The sequence below is a fragment of the Ambystoma mexicanum genome, chromosome 10, assembly GCF_040938575.1.
Source record: "Ambystoma mexicanum isolate Mex_15411 chromosome 10, UKY_AmexF1_1, whole genome shotgun sequence".
Classification (NCBI taxonomy): Eukaryota; Metazoa; Chordata; class Amphibia; order Caudata; family Ambystomatidae; genus Ambystoma; species Ambystoma mexicanum.
Window position 1 is genome coordinate 1,577,461,258 of NC_090932.1, and position 24,375 is coordinate 1,577,485,632.

At 45.5% G+C, this 24,375-nt stretch overlaps 1 protein-coding gene across 2 annotated transcripts in view; it reads right to left on the bottom strand.

The window, feature by feature from the left end:
- LOC138492616 (solute carrier family 2, facilitated glucose transporter member 11-like) overlaps positions 1–24,375 on the bottom strand; it is a 458,430-nt gene that overhangs the window by 167,549 nt on the left and 266,506 nt on the right. For both annotated transcript variants that reach the window (XM_069619910.1, XM_069619909.1), the window contains exon 7: positions 11,054–11,241. In XM_069619910.1, the coding sequence (XP_069476011.1) occupies positions 11,054–11,241 (188 nt within the window). The remainder of the gene's footprint in view (positions 1–11,053; positions 11,242–24,375) is intronic.

The window sequence follows — 24,375 nt, forward strand, 5'->3', positions numbered from 1 at the left end:
ACCAGGCCCTCCATAATTGGAATGGCCTGGTATTTCCCCATTCAGGGAACCTGGACCCGATTTTGGAGGCAGCCATGCCCACCAAAGTCGTAATGAGGTCCCTTGTCTTTTGAGGAACCCTTCATGGTATTTGCCGATGATAGGTCCTACCAATAAGACTTGTGTGAACATATGGACCAGTCCGTAAGAGGTGCGTACAGTCCAAGCAATCTGTATAGCAGTAAACTGTGGGGTGAGAACAATGGATCTCTGGTATATTAAGATTATTCTGCTAAAGGTAATAAAGAAAACTCTGTGAGGCTTTGCAATATCAAAGAGTAAGACCTGAGGCCTAATTCATCTCATGTACGAACTGAAAAGAGCTGATCTGGAACAGAACAGGGCAGCCGTGCACTCCACCTCAGAAGACTTTGCTGTGTTGCTTTCATGCTTCCTCTGCTCTGACATTTTATGACTCAGCAGTAAGTAGATGTGTGAGGGTGTTATAGAAGCGCAGTGATCAAAGCCACACATCAGGTGGTGCTGTGATACTCCATGATGGATCAGGCCCAGGCGAGAAAAGTTTGGGCCGTTCCTCACTGCTGATCAGCAGATGAGTGCCCAGCCCTAGATGACCGGCTAACTGAAAATCCAGTCATGCTGGTTTCAGGCCTGGACATGGTGAAAGAGTCTCCCATCAGATTTCCTGTAGGAACTGCATGTGTAAGCTTGGTATAAATGCTTGCATGACTCAGGAAACGGCCCAGGCGACTCAGGACCCAGGGGACTCTGACCGGCAAGGCAGCATGAAATGAATCCTGTCCATGGTGCCTGGCAAACCCTGTGTTGGGCCTTTGGCTGGAGCCTGGCATGAGGAGCTCCGTTCATCTGAACCCCAGAAAGGACCTCACATGAAACCTGAGTGACAGAACCCTGGATGCCTCCAAGAGCAATCCACAGTAGAGAGGACCTGCTGACATAGGAAGCGGTACTAAAACCCTTCCCAAATCAGGAGCACATGGAAGTGTGTCCCCCAGTTGGGATGCCCGGGAAAATAATAGCCTTACTTGAAAGGAGGATTGTTGTATTCTGTTTCATTGCCTCGGGCATGCGAGGCTTACGTCATTGGTCTCACCTTGCGTACCGGAGCCTATTACGTAGCTTAGCGTGTGAGGTCACCATCTTTCACTGGCTTCTGGACAATTGGCATTTCAGGCGACCCTGCCATTGCAGACTGGGGTCTTATATTCTTTACTTCATCTACACATTCGTCCTCATTACTTCAAGGATCCCACAAAGTGCTTGAGGTGGGCTACGGGTTTAGCTGGAAAACAATATCCCAACATGTAAAGCTTTTTGGCTTGATCTTCACTGAGATATTCTAAAAGAAGATTGTGAGGGTTTGCCACTGAAATGCGCCAGCTGCAGGAAACACAGCAACCCGGTGCCATGGGGCAGAAATGGTCACGCCTAGCGCTACTCTCTATCCAAGTGGAGAGAAGAACAGAAGATCAGGGTGGAGAGCATGCTCATAGGAGGCTCCGAGCGGGGGTCGTGTCTGGTGGATGCACATACACCCCACTGTTCTTCCTTTTGGAATTATAATTCTGCTGCGCACCTTGGTCTGCTCCCAGCCAACACCCCCAGAAGACATCCCATAAGTATGGAGGAAAGGCAATGGGATGTATGAGTACACTACTGTAATTATAACTGGGCTCAGAATCACTAACAAATGATTGGCGATTAAGCACACCATACGTCCCTCAGCTTTTACCTAGAACCTCAGGACAGTTCATGTATAATGCAGTAGCAAATAGTGTGAATGGGAAGCAATTTTTCTGCTTGGGAAGTTTTTTGTGTCTGAATGGACTGGGTCTTAGAGAAAGTAATTGTAATTGGTGATTTATAGCACGCGAGAGTTTGGCGCATGAGTTTATCGGAGTGTCGGTGTGGCGGCTTGCTCCCTTGCTGTGGACAACTATTGTTTCGGTTGCTTTAAGTCCCCACCCACTCCTGCAAGTTTAAAATCACCCCTTGGCGTCAAGTGCTGGCGCAAGAGTTTGGCGCAGGAGTTTATCATAGTATCATAGTTTTGCAGAGGTGCACTGGGTGTGCACGGCAATGTGATGGTGTCGATGTCTGGCCCACAGACAAGGCACCAAGGAAAAGTCTGCCAACAAATGGTTCAACCTCGGAAAGAAGAAAACCATACCCGCTATCTGAACGAAGCGTCCAGGAACGGTCTGAGATGGAAAACGAACGCACCCCCGAAACACAAACCCAGGTGAGTTTGGTGGCGTGACTTGCGTATGATAAGCAGGAAAAGCAGGATACACTGGAGATGCCTGGGAGAATGATGCGAAAATATCTAATGACCCAGCGGCCACGCCCACTAGAAGCACCCTGACTCACCGCAAAAGACACAGGGATAATTGAGCTGGTCTCTGACCTCAAGCCTATTCCGAATACTCATGCATTGTCATTATTGGATGACCCAGATGATGCTGAACCCTTTGCTTCTACTTCTGAACATCCATTCAACAACACGCTCCCTCTGTATTTATCATCTCCGAGTGTAGAGTAGGATTGTGAAGTCATGGAACAAATGACACCAGTATTGTAGGGTCAGACACGGAGGATGAGATCTTGGAAAATGTGTTACACAATGGAGGGAAAATGCCACAGGAGGCTATATCTACCCATATGACAGCAGTTTTATTGAACATCCCTATAACTGCTCAATCCCTTCTCCAACAATCTACTCCCTCTGCTCTCAAACTGATGGAGAGCATCTACAGTGGCCCGTTTCCTGCAATTCGTCATGCTGCGTGACTCTCATTGGAAATCACAGAGATTGAATCCCTGATGTCCAATCATGAAAAGAGGAAATCAGTATTTGGATTCACATAACCAACTTTGATGAGAGACAGGAAAACAGACATGACATCCACCCCGCTGCCTCATGCTTCCAGTGTTACAGCGGAAAAGATCCCTGGACCAGCAGAAGTCACTGCATGTCTTAACCCAACCGACAGTTTCATTTCTACTTTCCCAAGAGGAAAGAGAAACCCACAAAGCACAAAGTACACTTGGGAGACCTTGTCTCATTGTATATGAAAAAAACAAAGATATTGCACAAAATGGCTCAGGATACACTTACAAACCCAAGCAGGAGACATCAGAGGTGTTTAACACTCCCCAGAACAAGAATAACGGTGAAGAGTCGAGCAAGGATGCAACACTCTTTTGTCATTGCCGACCAAGGGTCCAAGAACTATACCCATCAATATCTACAACGATGATTGATTTACAAAACAGTCTTATGGCGGCAACTACGATATCGCTAGCTCAGTTTCTTAAACTCTATGAATCATACAGCGAAGCGATGAAGGTCCAAGCGACGCTCTTGTCGATGATTCACACGAAGCAGCTACACATGGAAGCATTTGTAAACAAAAATACAAACAAGACTGGACATAGAAGCAGAGAGTTCTGCAAAATGGCAAGCTCGGGTCTTTGATGTAGCAAGGAGCGAGCACAGTGATAAGACCAGTATGATGACAGCAATGTTGGAAATGACCAAAGCACTTTGCCTGGAGAGAAGGCAAATAAGCCTCTGAACATCCCGAAACTGAATGAAGAGCTGCGACTGGAACACAGGGCCCCTTGTAAGACAAAGATGACGAAGATCTCAAATCCCAGAACTAATGATGTGGAAACCTCTAGTCCGTTGACCCAGAACAAAAAAGGAAGTGCCCACAACCATCCTCCAGTTATAATGGCGAAACATGCTCCATTATCTTCTTTAAAAACAATGGATCTGAAATTGAACACATATACTCAGGAAATAGCAGAGACAACTAGGCCTTGTACATTCTTGCAGCAAAACATTGAAGACAGCCAGGCAACGTTTACTTCTGACCTGGTTGAAAGGACATCAAATGGAAAAAATAATCACAACATCTCAACAGAATGTTGTGATGAAACAAACCTTTGCTATTTTCCAAAGCCCACCAACACATACATGCACAAAGCCTGCCTTGCCAAAAATAAATGCAAGAACAAAAGTAAAAAAACAACCAGGAATTGCCAAATCAAAATCAAAAGGCTTGTGGGCGTTTCTGAGAAATCTAAAAATACCTGCTCCAAATTCGGAAAGTCCCCCTAAAAAACTGAGCAAAATTGCAGTTGAAAAGAACCCTCCACTAATTTCGAAAAACAAGGCTGGTACAAAATCTCCTTGGTCGAAAGAAGAAATTGAATAAAGGGATATCCGGCTGAACCTTTATGTTTGCATAACTGATGAAGAAGATGGTGAAAAGATCTCATCCACAGTGCACACTGAGCTTTCGTGTTAAGAAATATCGGACAACAAACTGGACTGCTCAGTCAGTGATCCCCTTTTGAGTAGAGATATCCAACATCCACACAACATATCAGCAGCTTTGCAGGATCCCTTTTTCAAACACTCTATCAAAAACAAACCTGCCTCATGAAGGTTAAAGAACAACATCAAGAGAGAAAACCAAAATCAATACCAACCGAAGAAGCAAGAAAATTACCCACCTTCGAGGACCCACGCACAAAGTCCCTAGGCAATACTATCGTCATTGAAAGATTGACAGAATGTGCTGATGGATTAATTCTCAACTGAACCAATGTGCTAATACTCTTACATGTAATTCCCAAATTGCAAATCATCAAAACTCATGACATCAAAATTGTTGAGTTTATAGAAGGATCCAGAACTGACTGGATTGTATTGCACTTGCACTCAAGAGGGACTCAAATGACAATACTGGATCCGAATGCTGGCTTTCTGCCTCTTGGATTTGATTTGACTAGTTCTGTGTTGAAACCTTATCGAGACCCAAAAAAAGGTGAGACACCTAACAGAGTGTGTGAAAACGTACAGTCATTCCGTGACAAACCCAACAAATCATATGCAAAATAGAGAAATAAACAAATATTTGGACAAAGAAATTAGCTTTCAACATATGAAAATAATATTTGATTCCCACAATGGAAGAATTCCCAGAGAGGTAAGGGCTGCAGGGAGGCATAGTCCACTAGCATGGAAAAGAAAGACAACATCCCATATCAAACGTACCTCACGTGTGGCGAAGAACCAGTAGCCACTACATTTAATTGAGAACCATCCTCAGAACTTTACTCATGGAACACGTAAGGCTTTGCACACCTCTTCAAAGAAGGTGCTACCAAAATTTGACATTATCTGTCAACAGGAGACTTGGCTCAGTAAGCAACCTATCTGCGATTGAAATAGAACACACTTGAATCAGGTGATCAAAAGAAGCCTCTGGGCTACTGGCTCTAGTAAAATCTGCAGTCAATTTGACAGTCATCGAGATGATTAACCCTAACAGATTCATCCAGGTGACTGTAGTTGAGGCCCTAAACAACAACCTTGTCGTTGAGGCCCTAAATAACAACATACTAACTCGGAACATGCTAGGGATCTGCAATCTATATTCTAGCACTACAGGTTTCGACGATAACTCCTTTACTGATGTCCTGCTTTCTCCAATTTATGTCTTGCAGGGGCGCTATAAACTAATGAATTTCATCATATTTGGAGATTTAAATATCCACCTTTTCAAAATAACAGGGGGACTAATTCTTAGAAACAAGCTCCCACCCAAAGCACAAATATGGTTGAAAGAACTACAGATAAGAGACATCCATCTAACAAACGGACAACTGAGAGAAAACATCCCTCCGGCGCCAACGTGGCAGAAGGGACAGTCACAAGCGTATCTAGATTACATCTTTACTTCTCAAGCACTACTTGCCTGACTTGAAACAATGAAGATTATCCTCGCAACAAATAGTGAACATCATAGGCTAAACCTTACTTGGAAAGGACAACAAGAAAGAACAATGGGATACAGACTACCGATACTAGAATTGAATAATGGAAAAAATAGGCTCTGTATTAGTCCAGACCAAGCATAAGTCCTAACAGAAACCTTTCTAAACACTTTAAGAGATGGGGATGAGACGTCAGAGTATGAATGGCTCCTACGTCCAGTGGACCATCAAACAAGCCTCCCAAACATGATCATGTCTACAGTGTAGAGTTCGCAGACAGAAAGAAACAATTGCGAACCCAATTTAAGACACTGATACCCCTTCCACCTGAGGATCACCTGAGGTTAACAAAACAATTTAAACAAAGCTACCGGAACTAGATGCGCAACACTCGAGCGCTCCATTGCCAAAAGGATGCAGAATGCAAAATACTCGAGAACTATGGGGCCCTCTTAATGGGAACTCACAACACGCTGACCTTCTAATCTCAGATGTGTCAGAATTGGCTTGGCTAATGGCTAATCTCTTTGCAAAGAATCCAGATTGGCAACAATCTAATAAAAACAAACCTTAAGTAAATGGAATATCGAATGGGAATGTGATGGGATATTGATACAAATCAGACATCTCAATAGATCTTGCACCCCTAATCCAGATGGGCTTACCAAATCAACCTTAAAAACAAATCCAGAAGCTTGGACCGATGTCTGCCATCTAATCTTCAAATTGATAATGGAACTTAATCAGATCCCTGGCACATGGAAAACTGCGGACCTGATACCCATTTTTAAAAAAGGCGACAGAATGATTGCATCGAATTATCGCCTGATATCCCTTCTGGGCCCCCTGGGAAATGTTTTTGCCACCATGCACCTACGTCGATTGACCGAATGGTCAATACAGTGCAATAGAAGAGATCCACGCAAAACTGGATTTGTCAAGGAAGCTGGCACCAACATCAATTTAATTATTCTGAACCTACTGAAACTGGAGGCAAAAAGAGCAAAATCCCAAATACATGTGGTGCTCATAGAAACAGGGCTGCCTCCCTTGCAGCTACCCTATTCAACCTATATATCTCAGACATTGTGGTCAGCCAGGCAGTAATAACAGAATATCCCCCAATTCTAAATGGGATGACTGTTCCATGGAGGATATACCTGGACGATCTCGTCATACTTAACAAAACGTAGGCCTCCAAAGACGAGTACATGCCCTGGCAAAATATGTCGAAGCCAATGATCTCACCATAAACATAGGAGAATCTCAAACTATGTCCCTTGTCCATCAGCGAGGCAAAAAAAAGAATGACGTTGCCATTTATCTGAATGCAAAAACATTGGAACATGTTAAAACAATTAAATACCTAGGAGTGTGGCTAAACCCCAGTATCTGTGAACACAAATGGGAAAAACATCTGAGATCAAAAACGGAATCCCTAGCCCGTCAAGGTCTGATTTTGCATAAACAATACGGAAAGTTTTCTTTATGCCCACTCATTGCGTTTTATCGGCAAAAGGTAGTTCCAGCAATGACATATGGCGACGAAGCAATACTCAATCTGACATGGCAAAAGTGGTACCTGCTAGAAGGCATCTTTTGGAGGAAAACATTGTCGCTCCCGGAAGCATATCCGGTGCAACGGATAAGATTTGTGCTAGCACTACACTCTATGCATTCAATCATACTACGGAAATCGCAGGATTTCTCCAGGAAAACCATAGTTGAGGACAAGTTAACACTGATTGACAAATTGAGAACAAGACTCACTACTTCTCAGAACACGCTGGTCAACAAATGGAAATCAGGCTGCGCACAAGCAATTGATAATCTGGAATGCTCAATTGAAATGCTACAGCTGCAACCACTGACCGTGAAGGAAAAAATAGAGCGCAATGATTGGATTGAAACCCAAGACCAGAATAGCCATTATAAACTGGCTATAAATTCCACCCAGGAAAGTAGGTCCCTTAATCAGCCACCTCCATATCTACACCTATTTCCATGCCTGCAGACCCGAGTCTTGTTTCTTCGAATGTGCCTCAATCTACTGCCGATGAAAGAGGTCTTGGTACAAACTAAACAATTGACAAACCAATCCAGCGGCAGTCGTTTTTGCAAAGACTTAACACAACAAGAATCATAATGCTATGTGAAGCCCTTGCTCCTACAATGAGAAAATACAGCGCCAGGTTACCACCAGAAGCCTCTTTCCCATCCCCAGAGGATCGCTGGATACTCTGATTATGGGGGGACACAAAGCCTTATCTTTACAGTTGTGCAATTTTGGAGGGAAAGCATCTGCTTGACTTGCATATAGTTATATATAGTTACATGCAAGAGCTAACTGTATGACAGCCATAACACATCCACCTGATGGGACTGTTTGATAGCTTGATTTTGATAGTTCCCTTGTATTTTATTATTATTTTGTTGTGGTTTCTTTTAGTTTTTTTTAAAACAGAAATGAACTTGGATGAATTAATGAAAGGTTTGTAAAAAACGAAATCATTAATGATTAAAAAAAAAATAATAATAACACGCTTAATACCCAGAGGTTTCTAAGCAATGACCCGGGATTGAACCTGTGTGGCTCGGTGTTATCTTGCTTCATAAGCGAGCGTGTTGTCCCTGAGCTATCCTCCCGAGACAAGAGCATTTTAGACAGAGCAACACAACTGTTCCTATGAAATGGCACATAGCTTCACATTACAACCCAACTACAGTGACTAGCACTTAGGCAACACTCACCAAAGTTACCCTTTTAGGTAAACTGAATAAATTGCCAATCAAACCTTACCCGTATCCCGTTTTCATCTCTTAGTAAACCTAAAAAGCCTTTCCACTGACAGGACAAAAGGAAAATCCACCTTTCCCAATTGGTGCACCTCTCTCCATCCCAAACAAGGGCCAACGTTTGGAGTTACACGTTTCCGAGTCCCTTTAGTAATTTGCATTCACTTTGGAAGCCCTGACAATGTGTAATCCAGAGCAAGAAAATTTAGCCATTCCAGAGAGAGGCCAAGTCATTGCTGTCTACTTGTTTTTTTGCTGAAAGGAGACCACGCTGAAGTTTGGCAATTGCCTCACTGTTTTCAAGAAGAGTGTACGAGTTTGTCACCAAAAGGAAGCCCCTCCAATGCCAGCCAGTCAGGAACTACTACAATTGGTAGGTGACACGGTTTAGGACAATTGTCCCGCATCAAAAGGTGTGCATGAACCTTTTGATCTAAAAATGCTACCACCAAAGGTTCGAACACCAAAAGTTTGAACCTTTGGTAGTAGCATTATTTTTTTTTTAAACGGGGGCTGCAGGGGGGTCCCCCGCATCACCTCACTCACTATATACTTTATGGTATAGTGAGCGGGGGCTGCGGGGGACACCCCCGCAGCCTTCCGTTTAAAAAAAAATAAAATAAAGAAAAGAAAAAGAAACAGGGGTTACAGGGTTGACCCCGCATCGCCCCTCTCACTATACTTTATGGTATAGTGAGCGGGGGCTGTGGGGGACACCCCCGCAGCCTCCTGTTTAAAAAAAAAAAAAAAAAGAGAAGAAAATACCTTGCAGCTCTGGTTCCCTTTCACGGAAGTGAAAGGGAACTGGCGCTGCAGAAACTCAGCGTGAAGACAAGGTAAGTGTGGTTTGTTTATGTTGGGGGTGTGGGTGGAGGTGTGTTGAGGGTGTGGGTGGGGGGGTGTATTGGGTGTGGGTGGGGGGGTGTAATGGGTGTGTTGTGGGTCTGGGTCGGGGTGTGAGTTTGTATGTGTGTTCGCACGATTTGCCCGCAGTAATTCAGGTGACACAATCAGTCAGCTTCTTCTGAAATGCCTGGATTGTGGTGTTGATGAAGCTACCAATCTGTGATGTTCCATGTGGTGGTGTGCTGAGAAGAATCACCACAGTCGACCTGCTAGAACTCTCCTGTCTGCTCTGAGGTCCTCTGCCCTCAAACCAGAGAAGGTACAACACTGAGGTTCCCATACAAGTTAAATCTACCTGAACTAAACTGCTGAAGGAGCTCAGAACCCTGGGCTTGCATTCCCAACTCTACACCCTCTTGCTTACCATGAGCTAGGCAGGATATCACTGTGGAGCCACTCACTATAATTCTGTGCACAGTCCCTCAGATTCACATTATGGGATCAAAATGAGCCCCCACCTCCTGACAGCTTCCCCAGGACTGGTGTGGGAGTCTGGTGGCTCTGGGAAGCAGCAAGAGGTTATACTGTGGTTCTTTGCAAGAGTTTTAGTAATATTAGAACTCTACGTTCAGCATGTACAATAGTGCCTTCTGGAGATGTTCTCAGAGACTTGCAAGCTTGAATGCATTTCACATCTTGGCAGTGCTCGGCGGTTCGGCATTGATCTGCATTATGCAAAGCCTTTTTGAATTGCCTACAACCCTTCATAGTGTGCACATTGCAGCTAAACAACAGAGCTAAGTAGCTTCAGTTTTCAGAGGTGTGTCTTTTTCTTAGCGTTTTTGTGATCTAAATTCAACACACACTTGTATCGAGGATCCTTATATTGTATCTTTGGCTATTAAAATTTAGAAAGACTGCTCAGAGTGTTCTCAGGGCGGTCTTTCTAAATCAGTCTTTTCAATTTTGAGTAAAATTAAAAAGAAGTTTTCACTCCATACTTAAAAAAGCCCTATCACTGTTCGACCGCGATACTGAAGGTGAAAAAAAGAAAACTGTTTCCGTTTTGTCCAGTCTATGAAAGTAGCGCCTGCCTCAGGTGAGCATGGAACACATGTCATTTCCACCGTGGGATTTAGTTGATCCATATCCTTGCAGGACCACTCAGCTTTTGACAACCCCCAGATTTTTAATATATCTGAGGAAGATGGACAGGGGACCAGAGAATGTAGGAGTGAGGAGCGGTAGAACCAGGAAACTATTGCAGGTGTTTCTAGGCCCAGGAGTTAAGCTCTGTTGTTCATATGAAGCTCGTATGACATCTAACCCGCGGTCACTGCTAATAGAAGAACATAGCTCATTTGTCGTTTGTTTGTTGGTAAAGAATTTTGTATGATTACCTGTCTGTAAGAAGCTCACCTAGATACTCTGCCCGGCACTCAGGGGCACAATGCCATGTGGGTGTATCAGCCAGAGGCCCTCTAATTGCAATTGTGGATGTGAAACGTGTCTGTCCGATGTCCCACCACCCGAAGTCCAGGAATCTGTACATTTTTAATGACTGACTGTTATGGGTTCATATTAATGAAAGGAACTCAACTGCATTGGCTCCACCGAACTGCAAGGTGATGATCAAAACGGTTAGAACGCATAACTGCAGCCGCAGCGACCGGTCCTGCATAATTTCCAGAAAGCTCTGGATTTTGGTATTTTTCCTGGAGTTTTGCTCATTGATCAAATCCTCGATCTCTGCCTGATGGTTTCCATCACCCCAGAGCTTCTTCATGGCTGAGAAAGAAAAACAATAGACCCATGTCACAGAGGAATGTTGTATCGATCCTTCCATCCATCCATACAGCCATCCATCCGTCTACTTGCTCACGTCCATCAAATGATGCACTTATCCATCACTCTACCGCATTTATCAGAATGTGACACGTAAGTTTGTAAACTCCATCTCTGTGCTCCATCTCTGTGGCAGATACCAGCATCACCTTCAAGAAGTAATCAAAAAGGGAGACTCTGCATACGTGTATTGCATATCTGCATACGTGTATTGCATATACGCAATAGTTATCACACAGGTAAATACAAGGTTTCATGTAAACACAGGTTTCTCTCCTCTACCTCACTCTCTACCTATTGCGTCCCTCAGGGGTCTAACCTATTGCTGAGGTTGTTTATTATTTACCTTGCCCTCTTGCCCACCTGATCTCCACCTTCTCTCCTCATTGTTATGCAGATGAAACTCAGCTCTCCTTTAAGCTTCCCTCCGCTACCTCATCTTCTTCCTCTCTCATTCCCGAATGCCAGTGAGACCGAGCGTTTTCTCATTGGCTCTCTTCCCCCTACTCTCTGCCCCCCCCCTCTTTGGGCATTCTCTCTGCACCCTCTTGTAAAACACCTCGGGGTCATCTTCGACTCCTCTCTCTCCTTCTCATCTCACATTGACGACCTTGCCAAGAAGGATCACTCTCAGCTTCACCTCCTCAGAGGCATTCTCCCTTTCTTCACATTCCCCCACAAATTCAATGGTCTCATTACGAGGTTGCAGTAACCTGCCGGTGCTACCAGCTGTTTGCCGTTGTCCTCGTAACACTGTTTCTGCCGTCTGAAATCCCGGTGCCACTAAAGTGGTGGCGGACCAGGGTGTTAAGCGGTGGAAATGGTAAGTCCCCATTCCCTTGGAGTCCTACCGGACTCCAAGGGAATGGGGCCACTGAAGCAGCAGCACCATTGCTAACGGTGCTGGTGCTTCAGTGAAGACAATCCCAGTAGGGGCCAGGATTCCTGGCAGGCCAGATCTGCTATGGGATCCATAGCCCGTACCAGTATTGTATGAGTATGGCGGTCAGGAAAGGGTGCTGTTACTTTGGTACTGGCACTCTTGTTTCTGGACCGCCATACTAGTAATGAGGCCCAATGTCTCTAGAGCTCTGGTTCTCTCCAAGCTGGACTACTGTAACAGCCACTTTCTTAATCTACATCTTTGCTCTCTTTGCCTTCTTCAACTAATCCAGAATAGGACTGCAAGACTTATCCTTGGCCTCAAGCCCAGGGACTGCATCTCTCCAGCCCTAAAATCTCTCCACTGGATCCTGGTGAATGCAAGGATCAAATTCAAGACCCACTGCATCAACCACAAGGCTTTCTGGGGCCTGGAACCATGATACATTCAACATTCTCTCACTAAATACTGCCCTGCTAGTGTCATTCAGTCCTCCAGCTCTAACACTTTGCAGGTCGGACGTTTCTCCAAGCAGAGAGTGGGGAGTAGATATCTCTCTTTGGCAGGAGCCTCCCTCTGGGAGGGCCTACCTGCCCCTCTCACACTTGAGCCAGATCCCCATAAATTCTGGAAGATTCTCATGACCTTCCTCTTCTCTTCCTCCTTCCCTCTCCCCCTTCCTTGCTAGTGTTCGTCTGCTGATATGCCTGGCTGCCTAGCCCCTTCTGAGTCACACAGGGGCCAGCCCACCCACCTCGAACAGTCTGCCTCAGCACCCTGCAGTGATCAGACTACCAAACCTGGTCCACCTCCCACCCTGACACTACCTGGCCATCACCCCTTACCCCATGGCACTTGCCCTCCCGGCCGCACCAAGCACTTGTCCCCCAGGCCTCCCCTAGCACTTATCCAGCCCGTGCCCCCCCTTCCATCCTGCATTACCCCCTACCCCTCCCCTTACCTTTTCCCTTGCCCTTCCCCTCCACCACAACCCCTGCACTTCCTGTTGCTGCACTTGCATGTTCGGAATGTCACAAGGCCTAGTAGGATCATTCACTGTTGTTTGTATCCTCCTCTATTCCCTTCACCCTTAGTCTTGTGGCACCTGGAAAAACGTTCTACTGTATAGGCGCCATGCAAACTCTCAATAAATAAATGAAATAAATATGTGCCAGTTTAGTGTATCCAATGGTCTTTCTACTTTTGTCTAAACTATGATGACCTTCATGCATTAGGACATATCCATTTGGCTGTATAATATCGTAGGCCAAATGTTTTGCCCTGACCTGCTGGTATGGATCCTTGTCGATCAGGCCAGGGAGAGACAACTACTTTCAACCCGCCTCCACAGTCCTGCTATAGAGAAGAGATCTTTAGGCAACCTTCAATCCAAAAGCTTTTACACAATTATACCGGAGATGGGCTACCATACGGAGTCGTTTGCAAGAACCATACCACACATGAACATCAAGACACAGGGATATGCTTTAGACCCAACAGGGGAACTCTACTGGACAAATCATTAACCTACCACATACCAACATTACATAAAGACACTTCTACTCCCAACAGCGCAAAGCCTAATGGAAGGTTTGCCAATGAGCCCTGACCAGCTTGTCCACCTAGCCCTAACTGGAGTCACAGTGAGGACACGCTGAGGTAGACATGAAGAGCAGGACCTGCCTACTGAAGGCCCACCTCTATTACGAGCTAGGGGATAGTTCTGACAAGAGCCCCAACCATCTATGAGGCCTAACCACCTCCAATACTCCCAAATAGCATGCTACATACCTACCCTTCTTCTGACACATCAATGTACCTTATGCCTCACATTCCATCTTGAAACACAGCATGAACTACATATTTACATTTATAAAAACTTTTGTACTGCAGTCGGACATTACCATATACATTGTAATATACATTCAATGAGGCCCATGAGACTCTGGAGGGCCAATTCTATTACATGGCCAAAGAACTGCCCTATGAAGGCTCTGTCCCTTCCTGTCAGGGACATCCTCCTATGTTAGGCACTTCAGTCCTTGAGCAGATGTTGCCTTTGCCCCATGCTCCGCACCTGCCAAAATCATAGCTACAGCTGGGGATAAAGTAGTACATGCAGTCACTGTTGCTGGCCTAGGATATGTTTGATGTGCACATCACGCCACCGCAAGGGCAGCGCTGCTGTCACTGTTGCGTCCCATGGAGTATTCAGATTGGGGTTAAAAATCCGCTGAGGAAATGTTCACGGTAGAAAAGAGCAAAAATTATTTTTCCCAAAAATAACTTTCAGGCTCTTCTCCCCTGAACATTTCTGACTTGACCCCTCCCCAACCCCACCACCTACTTACCTTGCGGCGGCACACTTTGTGCCGCTGACTCGCTGCGTCCCTCGACACCTGATCCCTTTCACTTCAATGATCGGGAACCGTCACTACAGGGGCCTTTCCTTTTTTTTTTACGTGATCGGCTGCAGTGGTCGTCCCCGCAACCCCCACTCGCAGTATAGTGAACAAGGGTGTGGGGGACTCTCATGCAGCCCCGCAGCCCTGGCCACCGAATGGGGGATTTGGTTGAAATTGTCAGCCATTCAGAATTTTTGAATGGCCAAAATTCGGCCAAATCTCTGATTCGGGATTCAAATCTCGGTCTTTTTGGACATTTCAGGAGTATTCATTGCATGCAGCCACTCTGGGGCACCGCTGTCTTTCACCATGGTGGCCCAAACAGGCCTCACTATCATCTACCCCCACTGGGAAGCAGGCCCCACATGCTCTTTGCACTCCGCCTGTGCGGTACTTGTGATTGGGTCTTACCCCATATGCGTCTTGAGCAGAGTCTGTGGTGTGACAGGACTCTTCACCTGGGCTGACGCGTCCATGTGGCCCAGAACCTTGGCTGCCACAGCGCACCTCCTCTGGCCACAGGGCAGACTGTCCCTGCACTGCCAGGCCATCACTGTCTCTTCACCCGGGATGCACCACTGATGCAGCCCAGGGCTTACGTGTCTTCTGGGCCCACCTTGACTGTCCCCGCGTGGACCAACTGGCCCACAGTCTGCATCTGCTCCATGGCCACCCAACACATGTGGCCCAGTTTAGGTACCCCATCCTCCTGGGACTATCTGCCTGGCCCTCAGTCCAATCCATTTCTGGTATAAACGGCCTGGGCTGCTGCAAACCCTGAGAGCCATTCAAGGCCCTAGTCCCCCCAAGGGAGCCACAACAATGTTCCCGGTTCTCTTTTTCACTCAACATTTTCATCAGGGAGGGCCAGTCTATGGTCGTGGACAGCAGGACCCTGTGCAAAGTTCTTGACACTGGGGATTCTAAATGCACCCTTTAACAATGGTTGCTCGTAAAGCCTTAAAACTAGAAAATACTACATGTAACTGTAGTAAAAACACATACACATGTCTACTACCCTTACCTCAAGTGTGTGTGTCTGTATTTATTATTCCCTTACATGTGCTAGAAAGGCATGGAACCCTTGGTTAGGCCCTAATTAGGCCAGGTTTTACATTACTCAGCCCCATCAGAGACAATCTCATCTCCAAGAATACATGACCCATGTGACACTATATAATGTCAATACAGTGTCACTCTTGAGTTGGTTGACTTTCTGGGTTTTAAACGCTGTTTGTTCCTCCTATTGGGAGGGCTTTAAGGGAATAAGCTGCACCGGAATGTAGGTTTGTCTAGTTTCTGTTTGGGCCATGTTCGTACAGCCATGTGGGCTGCAGGGGGGAGGGAGGGTTAATTAAGCCTTACTCCCATCTTAGTTTTCATACAAGCCCTGGCTATGTGGGTAAGCTCCTTTACCGCATACTGCTAATGGATCCGCAAGTTTAATGTTATGCCCTTCTGCCCCAAGTGTGCTTTAACAGTCAGTTATGTCTTTGTAAGCAAGAGACTTTGCTTGTATGAGAAAACATTTTCTTGCTGGGGAATTCCAACATATTACACATGCACAGAGGTCGAAGTGTGTGGGAACTAATGGGTACAACTTTCTGTTACTTTTGAGGTAACCCCACCATCTTACTCACCTGGAGTGCTGTTCCAGGACGACAAGTAAGGGCCGTTTTTATTTTTTGTACTTTTCCTCTACAGGGGATTCGAACCGGGGCACTGCCGATAACATTCCAGTATCACATCCACTGCGGTATCTTGCAGGTGCTGTATTGAGTTTATGTAAATAGACTGCTTGTGACCTTAAGACCATTCACAACTGAACAGCCCCACTCCAGCCGAAAAGCCCTGCTAGGCAGTGATATGTGTTTGTCTTCTGTAATGTCTGCATGAATTGCAGCAGGCACAGCGTTCTGTGCAGTTAATGGGAGAGTGTGTGTGGCTATAGTCCTGGGCATGCCCCTCAGGAGGTGAGAATGGTGTGTGATTGGAATGGGGAAAGGGAATAAAGCTGCATGCTGTGCGAGACCCTGACTGTCACTAATGGTGGTCAACAAACCACCTAGCATTCAGGAAACTCCTCAAATCATGGCTCTTCAAAGCGTAACCACAACAGAGACGCACTAAAATGCCCAGACATTAAAACAATGATGAAAATAACTCCAACCTCGGCCACTCTCAAATTGGACAAACACTCAGACAAAAGAACCAAACTCTCAAAAGAGCATAAGACATCGTGGAAAATATCCAGAAAGGTAGGCTACAGAGACTGACCACATACCTAGACCGAGCCGAAAGCCCTCGAGTGACTCTCCCACTCGTACGTACCGGACAAACATATCCAGACCGGCAGACGCACCTAGATAGACGTTGGCCTGCATCACATCTGGATAGGATTGACTGAAGGATAACATGCCCACGCCTAGAAAAATGTGAATGCTAGCATGTGCGACACTTAGAGTTGTGAACACCTGCCTGTGTGGCGTTCGGATGGAGTTGTGAATGTTAGCATGCCCACACCTGGACGGATCTCTAAACTCTAGCCTGCGCCGCATATAGATAAAGTGTGAATGTAGGCATGACCACACCTGGATGGAGTCCTAAACCCTGGCCTGCGCCGCATCTAGATGGGAATGTGAAGGCCAACAAGTGCCACACTCAGACAGAACTGTGAATGTTAGCATGGTAAAGGTCAGGTAACCCACTAACCAATATAAGCTCAAACTCTGCATACTTATCTCACTCAACAAACTCACACAACCATCTCTCGCACAACAAGCCGCACGCACTTCACAACACTGCAACAACACATAAGCCGGAACAACAGCACACGCGGACTGACTCTGATCCGATACCCGCACCAAAGCTCAGCACCCGGTGTATACTGAGTTGAAGCTGCCAACAGAACACCACTCCTCTCACTATCCTACTCCCTTCTTAACCTTACTAACCCATCCCACCTTTATCATTTACAGATCCGCCTGAGCGCCTGGGGACCAATTCCGTTGGTGACGGTGCGTGGTACAAATACCTTTAACATTTAACATTTAACATTTAACATTTAAATGTTGTTTATTTCACAGTGTGTTCTTAAGTCCTAATAGCACTGTTGCAAAAGAGCTTTGTGGGGTGGAGGGGAGGAAAGGCAGGTATGGTTTTTGAATGGGGGAAGGGGAATATGGTGTCTGTGGGTGGGTGAAGGGGGTGCGGTACAAGGGAACATAGTTCCATTACTTATTTCACACTACGACCCCTGCCCGTGCAGTATTCCTCATATGGCAGTGCATTGATTATTTATTTTGACCCTTTCACAGTGAATGTGCATATGACTCTTCCCCTTTGATGTACTGTTCCAGAGCACAAAGCCACAAACCTGTTTTTTTCTTTTACTCCAAAGTATAAGAAACCTGCTCTGCAACTGTCCCAGTGGAGACACTGTATCCTGATGCTCATTAGTGCTCTGAAGCCTCATTTCCATAACGGGAAAGTCTTGAAGGAGGAAAGATGTACTGTTCAAGCATGGCTGTCTATATGTGCGTGCTGCACATATATGGTTTCTTGAAGTTTGTCTGAAAACTGAAACTTCCTTTTTTGTTAACAGGGCATGGTTGCCTCTTCCAAGGAGGTCAGTGGGGATAGCGAGAAAGTGAGTGCTCCAGTGACTGCCTCCTACTTTAGTGTGAGTGCCAGTGATGGTGGTCAAGGGATCTCCTATATACCTCCTCTGGATACAGCATCCATTACCTCAGGGTGGCACCTGGACCTTTGGACCGACCCACTGATGATCCTTAAGATGAGGGACACATATTTCTGCATACTGAGCGGACGGGGAAGCTACACAACTCTCAGGCTGCAGTTACCCGCTCAAGAAGAGGGGAAGTGAATTCAAAGAGGGCAGGGAGGCCAGAAAAAAGCCTTGCTCCATGTCCTAAATTCCAGAGCAGCTTCAGGTGAACCTATTAAGGGCAGCAAATCCCAGTCCCTTGCCAGTTCTAGTCTACACATGCAGACCCTCACAGAAAACTCAGCCCAGGGGGAGAGAGCACAGGGTTGTAATACACCGCAGGTTCAACCTGGCAGTGTGGTCATTTGGAGAAAGCACTGCACAGCTGAGTTGGTACCCGTTTAGTGATCATGGGGACGACATAGAGGAGGTTTGAGGAGAAAGTAGATTTAGTGAGAGAAAGAGATAAGAGGATAAGAGACCAGAGGGAACGGGTGAACGTGTAAGAGATTAAGGAGGAGGATGGTGAAAAGTGTAAACAGGAGCTTAGTGATAGTAAGAAGGAGATGATAGTAATAAGGCAGCTGGTGAGAATATGGAGGAGGTTGGTGACAGAAAGGAGGAAGTTCAGAAACATCAGGAGGAGGTTTGAAAAGAAAGAGCATAAGAGGGGGTTGGTAAAAGTAAGTGGGAGGTTGGGATGCATCACGTGGAGGTTGAAAACCATCAGGAGGAGGTTACAGGAGAGCATAAGGAGAAGGCTAGTGAGAGAGAAATAGATTAGGAACTATCAGGAAGCAGTAGATGGCAGTAAGGAGGAGGTCTGGAAACAGGAGGAGATTGGTGAAGAATGTCAGGAGGAAATCGGTGGTGATAGTAAGGAGGAGGTTGGTAAAGAACATAAGGGGAAGCATGGTGATCATAAGGAGGTGGTTGGAGGGAGTCAGGAGGAGGAGGTCAGGGTATACATTAAGGAGGAGATTGCCGTGAGTAAAAAGGAGGTAGGAGAAAATCAGAAGATGACGAAGATGACTCCTCACTTCAGAGGACGTTAGAGAATGGCAAAAAGAACTGAGAAGGAGACTCATGGATATATTTATTTATTTTATTTTATATATTTATAAAGCGCCAAATCCCTGTGGGTATCGGGCGCTGGATGGCCAGGAATTTCTCGGAGGGCCCAGTTGGCCTTTCTCATATGTAAGAGGTGGGGATCAGACAGGTGAAGGAGGGAACCAAGAGCATTACACAGTGAAGATAGGATGGGTAGGGCCGGGGAATTTAGCCTCTAGTGAAATGAGCAGACCCACCTCTTTGCCAGGATTGAATTCCTCCTAAAACCAGATATTCCTAAGGGGGAAAGTCTTTGAGCCAGGAGACACAGAGTTGACGGGTGCAGGAAACTCTTTAAACCCGAAGACATTGAGAAAAAAGGCGAGGGATAACCTTTAACCCAGAAGGACAAAGACAAATGTTGTGTGAAACCCTAAATCCTGGAGGGACAGAAACAACGGATGCAGGATCTCTAAAACCAAGGACTGAAGTGATCAAACTTGGAGGTCAGTTATATAGAGCAATGGGAATTCAAACAAGATCTTGCCAGGAGAGAGATGAGAACACCTGGACAGTTTTATGGACAGTGTAGTTTAGGATTGTCTTTCAAGAGAGAGCTGAAGGAGTTTTAGTGCTGATATCAATGCAGGCACGGTTTTAGTGTGTAAGATTGCCAGGGGAAGAGAGAAGAAGTGCAGTGTCAGCGAATGGAAATATTGAGTGTGGCACTAGAATGAAGAGTTCAAAAAGGGGAGTAGGTTGTGAGTGGGTTGGCTAAGTTAGGTGCATGTGATGTGTGGTTACATGTGAATACACACAATAGAAATTTGAAGTGGGGTCAGTGCTACATAAAGAGCCACCCAGCCTGGAGTCTGTGAGACAAAGTGGGAGATGTTATAGAGCTTGCGGGTGATGAGAGTTCATACATTTGTTGAGAGAGGAATATGACTAGAGAGGGAGATTCAGAATTAGAATTGACCAAGAGGCATGACAACTGAGAACAAAGCAAGTTATCAGAACAAACTAAGTGGAATGTTAGAAGGCGGCTGATCTCCCTGATAGTCTGTAGGTTGAGGAGAATCCCTGTGGTGGTGCAGGTGATGAATTGATGGATTGATTTCAAAGATGACCCTGAAGTTGTGAGCTTTGGAGAGGTAGAATTACGTCTGGGAGGAAGACAATGTTTGGGAAAGGTGTCAGGTGAGCAGGGAGTAGATGACGAGTCTTTGAAGAGTTGAGCCTAGGACTTTTACACTCACCTGGTATCCACAGGGACGCCACCCAGCCAGGTTACTCGCTGGTATGCTTCTCAGCTTTGCCCTGATGTGGTCTGCGGGGAAGGTTCTGCCTGAAAATAGAGGGGGACTGTGTTCAAGAATGACCGACTGGGGTAAGTATCCTCCCTCCACCCCTGTATGATTTCAGTCCCTCTGGCGCCCTCTCACGTTGTGGTAGAATTAGGCCTGCTCTCCATCCTGCCTTCTTTGCAGGGCGTGTTGTCTTTCATGGAGGAGTGCGTTCCAGTTACTTCATTGACGCCGGCCCGTTTGATATTATTCAGGTAGGTCTTATTGCTGTTCTTTAGTTTTGTTGCTATCCTGCATGCCTTTCTTTGGTAAAAATGTCTCTTTTTTCTCCCTTAGGTATGCGGAGCTTCAGCGCGGTGAACTGGCTTGGTTGAGCCCCGCTGGTAAATGATGGCGCATTAAGAGCGCTATGATGCGGTAAGTAAGCGCTATGTGCAGTGCTGCAATGTCTTGCCTTTGCTAACCTGTGTTTTGCTTCCTTGTAGGACGCGGTGTTCTTCAGCGTGAGTGGAATGTCCGGAAGGGTTGCCAGCCGAGAGGCGACCAGCCAGGTAAGCCTTTTGAGCAGTTCGTAATTTGTAAATGTCTCTACTGCTTTCTTTAATGTCGCCTCTATCTTCCTCTTTCAGGTTGTTCTGTCCGGGAGGCGTGCAGATTCGAGGAAGCTGTTCTCAGTAGCTGCAAGTGTTTAAAGATGAAGACTGCATGTAAGATGCTGCTGCTAATGATGTTCCTTTTGTCTCCTTGCAGGTTCTGCTTCTCTGAGGTTCGAGGGAATAGCTGGACACGGTGAGCGTCACGTTGCAAGCTGCAAAGTAACACGAAGCGTGTTGTCTTGCTCGGGTGTAGTTTAAATAGCCCCAACAAAATAGTCCAGGTAAAGTAGTCCCTAGGGTACCACACCCAAAACACTAGACCGCATAGATTGGTTCTTGGGAACCAAGCTATGTGGATGCCTCCATGTTGGCTGACAATACAATAAAGTAGTTCCCAAGTACATTGTTTTTCATGGTGTATGAGCCTGGCCCCATAGGCGCCAGGACTGGCCCCATGAGGGCTTTTGAAGAGGATGCCAGGCTCTAGAGGCCCGAGTCGTGACTCTGCCTGGCCAATGGGTTTTGGGCGAGGGTCATGACAAAGACATTGGATTGCTTTCCAGTGTCGAATGGCAGAGCGACAGTTCAATGTGATAAATGGTTGCAGTCGTTTCACATGTTACCTTGTTTTTGTATTTGTATCAGTGTTTAATGATTTTTGCAAATTAATGTGTTTAGTCCATATTTTCGAACAATAACATATTTTTGATATCCATGGAACATACAGAGTGACGTGTGAGAAAAAATAGCATTGGGTTGTGTACCCATGAACGTTAAAATAGATGCACAAGTCTTTTTCCTAAAATGCAACAATGTATTACAGGTAGGTATTTTGAGAGTTTTTATATCTGATGGTGGATAAGCTGTGGTACCTGCTGTAAAATTAAAGGTGGCAAAATCCTTACGTATTGTACAGCGAATGGGTGTGGGCAATAATCTTTGGTTGCTCTCATTAATTGCACAAAGGTTTTTGAAAGTGCGTGTCATGATCTTGACGAGGTAGACTGACAGGAGTCCAGGTTGGAGGGTTGTACCACCTTGTCCACCATCAAGATGATCGTGTTGAACATCATAGGGTTAAGAACACGTTTGGTGGACCCAGTGTGGTGAAACTTCATTCAGGGGTTCAATTTGATGTTTTGCCAAGAAACATGGGTACTAGACTAACTGGATTTGCAGGTTTAACAGATCCTACTTACCCAGCACAGAAGGGTGAGCGAGGCAGACCATATGGAGACCTTTCAGTCTGGTTAAATGTGGCACTTAACTGGCAGGTTGAGTTATGTGAGACGGGATCTTCTGATCTTCTGATCTCCAGTACTTAAACATCTGACTTAAAGGCGACCACTACATCTTGCTTTTTAACATCTACAATCGACCTGGTAGCACGTCCAAACGAAGCACTGTAGAGTTGTTTTACAGTCTGGTTAGTAATATCTTCCTGGCAAGAGACCTAAATGTACAACATGAGCCATTAAGAGAGATAGAGAGGCTTTGGAATGACCAGGATGAGGCTTTGGATATCCAACATTGGTTTCTGCCCCGCCAAAAAGATCTCATCCGTACGCTGTTGATATGGCAAGAATTCTATATGGGCTCAAGTTGAGGGTGTGCAACAGATGATTTAAAGGAGAGAAATAAGTTGAAGATACATTCACTGGACACAATTGTTCCTCCTGGTTAGATTTCGTTCTAATCACTGCCAAGGACTGGGGAATGGTCTGAAGTTTTGAAATTCTAGATTGACATGAGAGTGATCACAGGCCAATTGCAACTTTCCTTAGTGTATCCAATGAGACTGAGCATATGACACCAGGAAGAGCCAGGACATCGGCCATAGACGTAACTGGTCATGCAAGACGCGTCCTCAAGTGTGCCAAGCTCAACACGTCAACATATAAAAACAAAGAATCTATCAAAATTCTTTAGAAAATATAAATAAGCTGACCATGGTAGATGTATAAGATTAGGAAATGATTAATGGTTTCAATGAGCAGGTCACTGATATTCAACCACTTATTACTTGCCCTAGATCAACAAAACTAAGGCATGCAATAAAGAAAGAAATCTGGTATGATTCAGAGTGTAAACTTGCTAAAGTCCAGTTAATGGCTCGTCTTTATTGTAATTCTAATGTTGATATGGCACATCTGTATAATAAGTAGGCTTTTTATAGATCGATATTGAAGACATATTGGAGGCGTTTATACAATAAAAATGGGCTAGACTGCAGTAGGCTGTTGACCAGGGTGACTTATAGAAATTCTGAAGCCTGGTTAGCGATCGAGGCATCACAGGGGAGAACTGTGTTTCGTGTAACATTACTCCAAATATTTGGACGACTCACTTCATGAAGTTGTAGAGGGACAACTTGAGTGAGCCTAGGGTGACAGGGGCTTTACCCCACTCGACAGCACTTGGGTAAGCACAATACACCAAAGTGGTATCCTTTGTGCTCAGATTAAATGATGTGCGGGAAGCTATCCAGCTACAACAGGGTGGGAAGGCGCCTGGGCCTGATACATCCCCTTAGATCTTTATAAAAATGAAATGTCAATTTGGGTCTCAGTTTTTTGGCAACTGTTTAATGCACTTATCAGCCTCAATACAGTTCCATCATCTTGGTGGAGTGCCATAATCGTCCCAATCTATAAAAAGCAAGAGAGAGACAGCTCCAGGAACTATTAGCCGATTTTCTTATTGGATATCACAGGTAAGACTTTTGCAAATGCAATCCTCAAGCATTTACAAGACTGGAATGTTGCTAATGAGATCATCAACCCACTTCAGGCTGGTTTTCAAAATGGGAAAAGCACAGTCGATCAGAGTTCTTGCTTGTACAGAAATATATCACATTGAGGCCTTGTAAACTATGTCAGGCTTTGTTAAATAGGGGAATCCCGGGCAATCTGCTCTCTATAATGCAGCAGGTATACTACTATAATACGTCTGCAGCTCGATATGGCCTGGAGGAGGCACGACTGAATCATTCTCCAATGAGTCCTTGCCTCCCTTCTGTTCTCTAATTACATAAATTAGGTAATCAAGGCACTTCTTGCAAACGGCCTGGAGCAACCAAAATTAGGGGCAGACTCAGTGCCAGCGT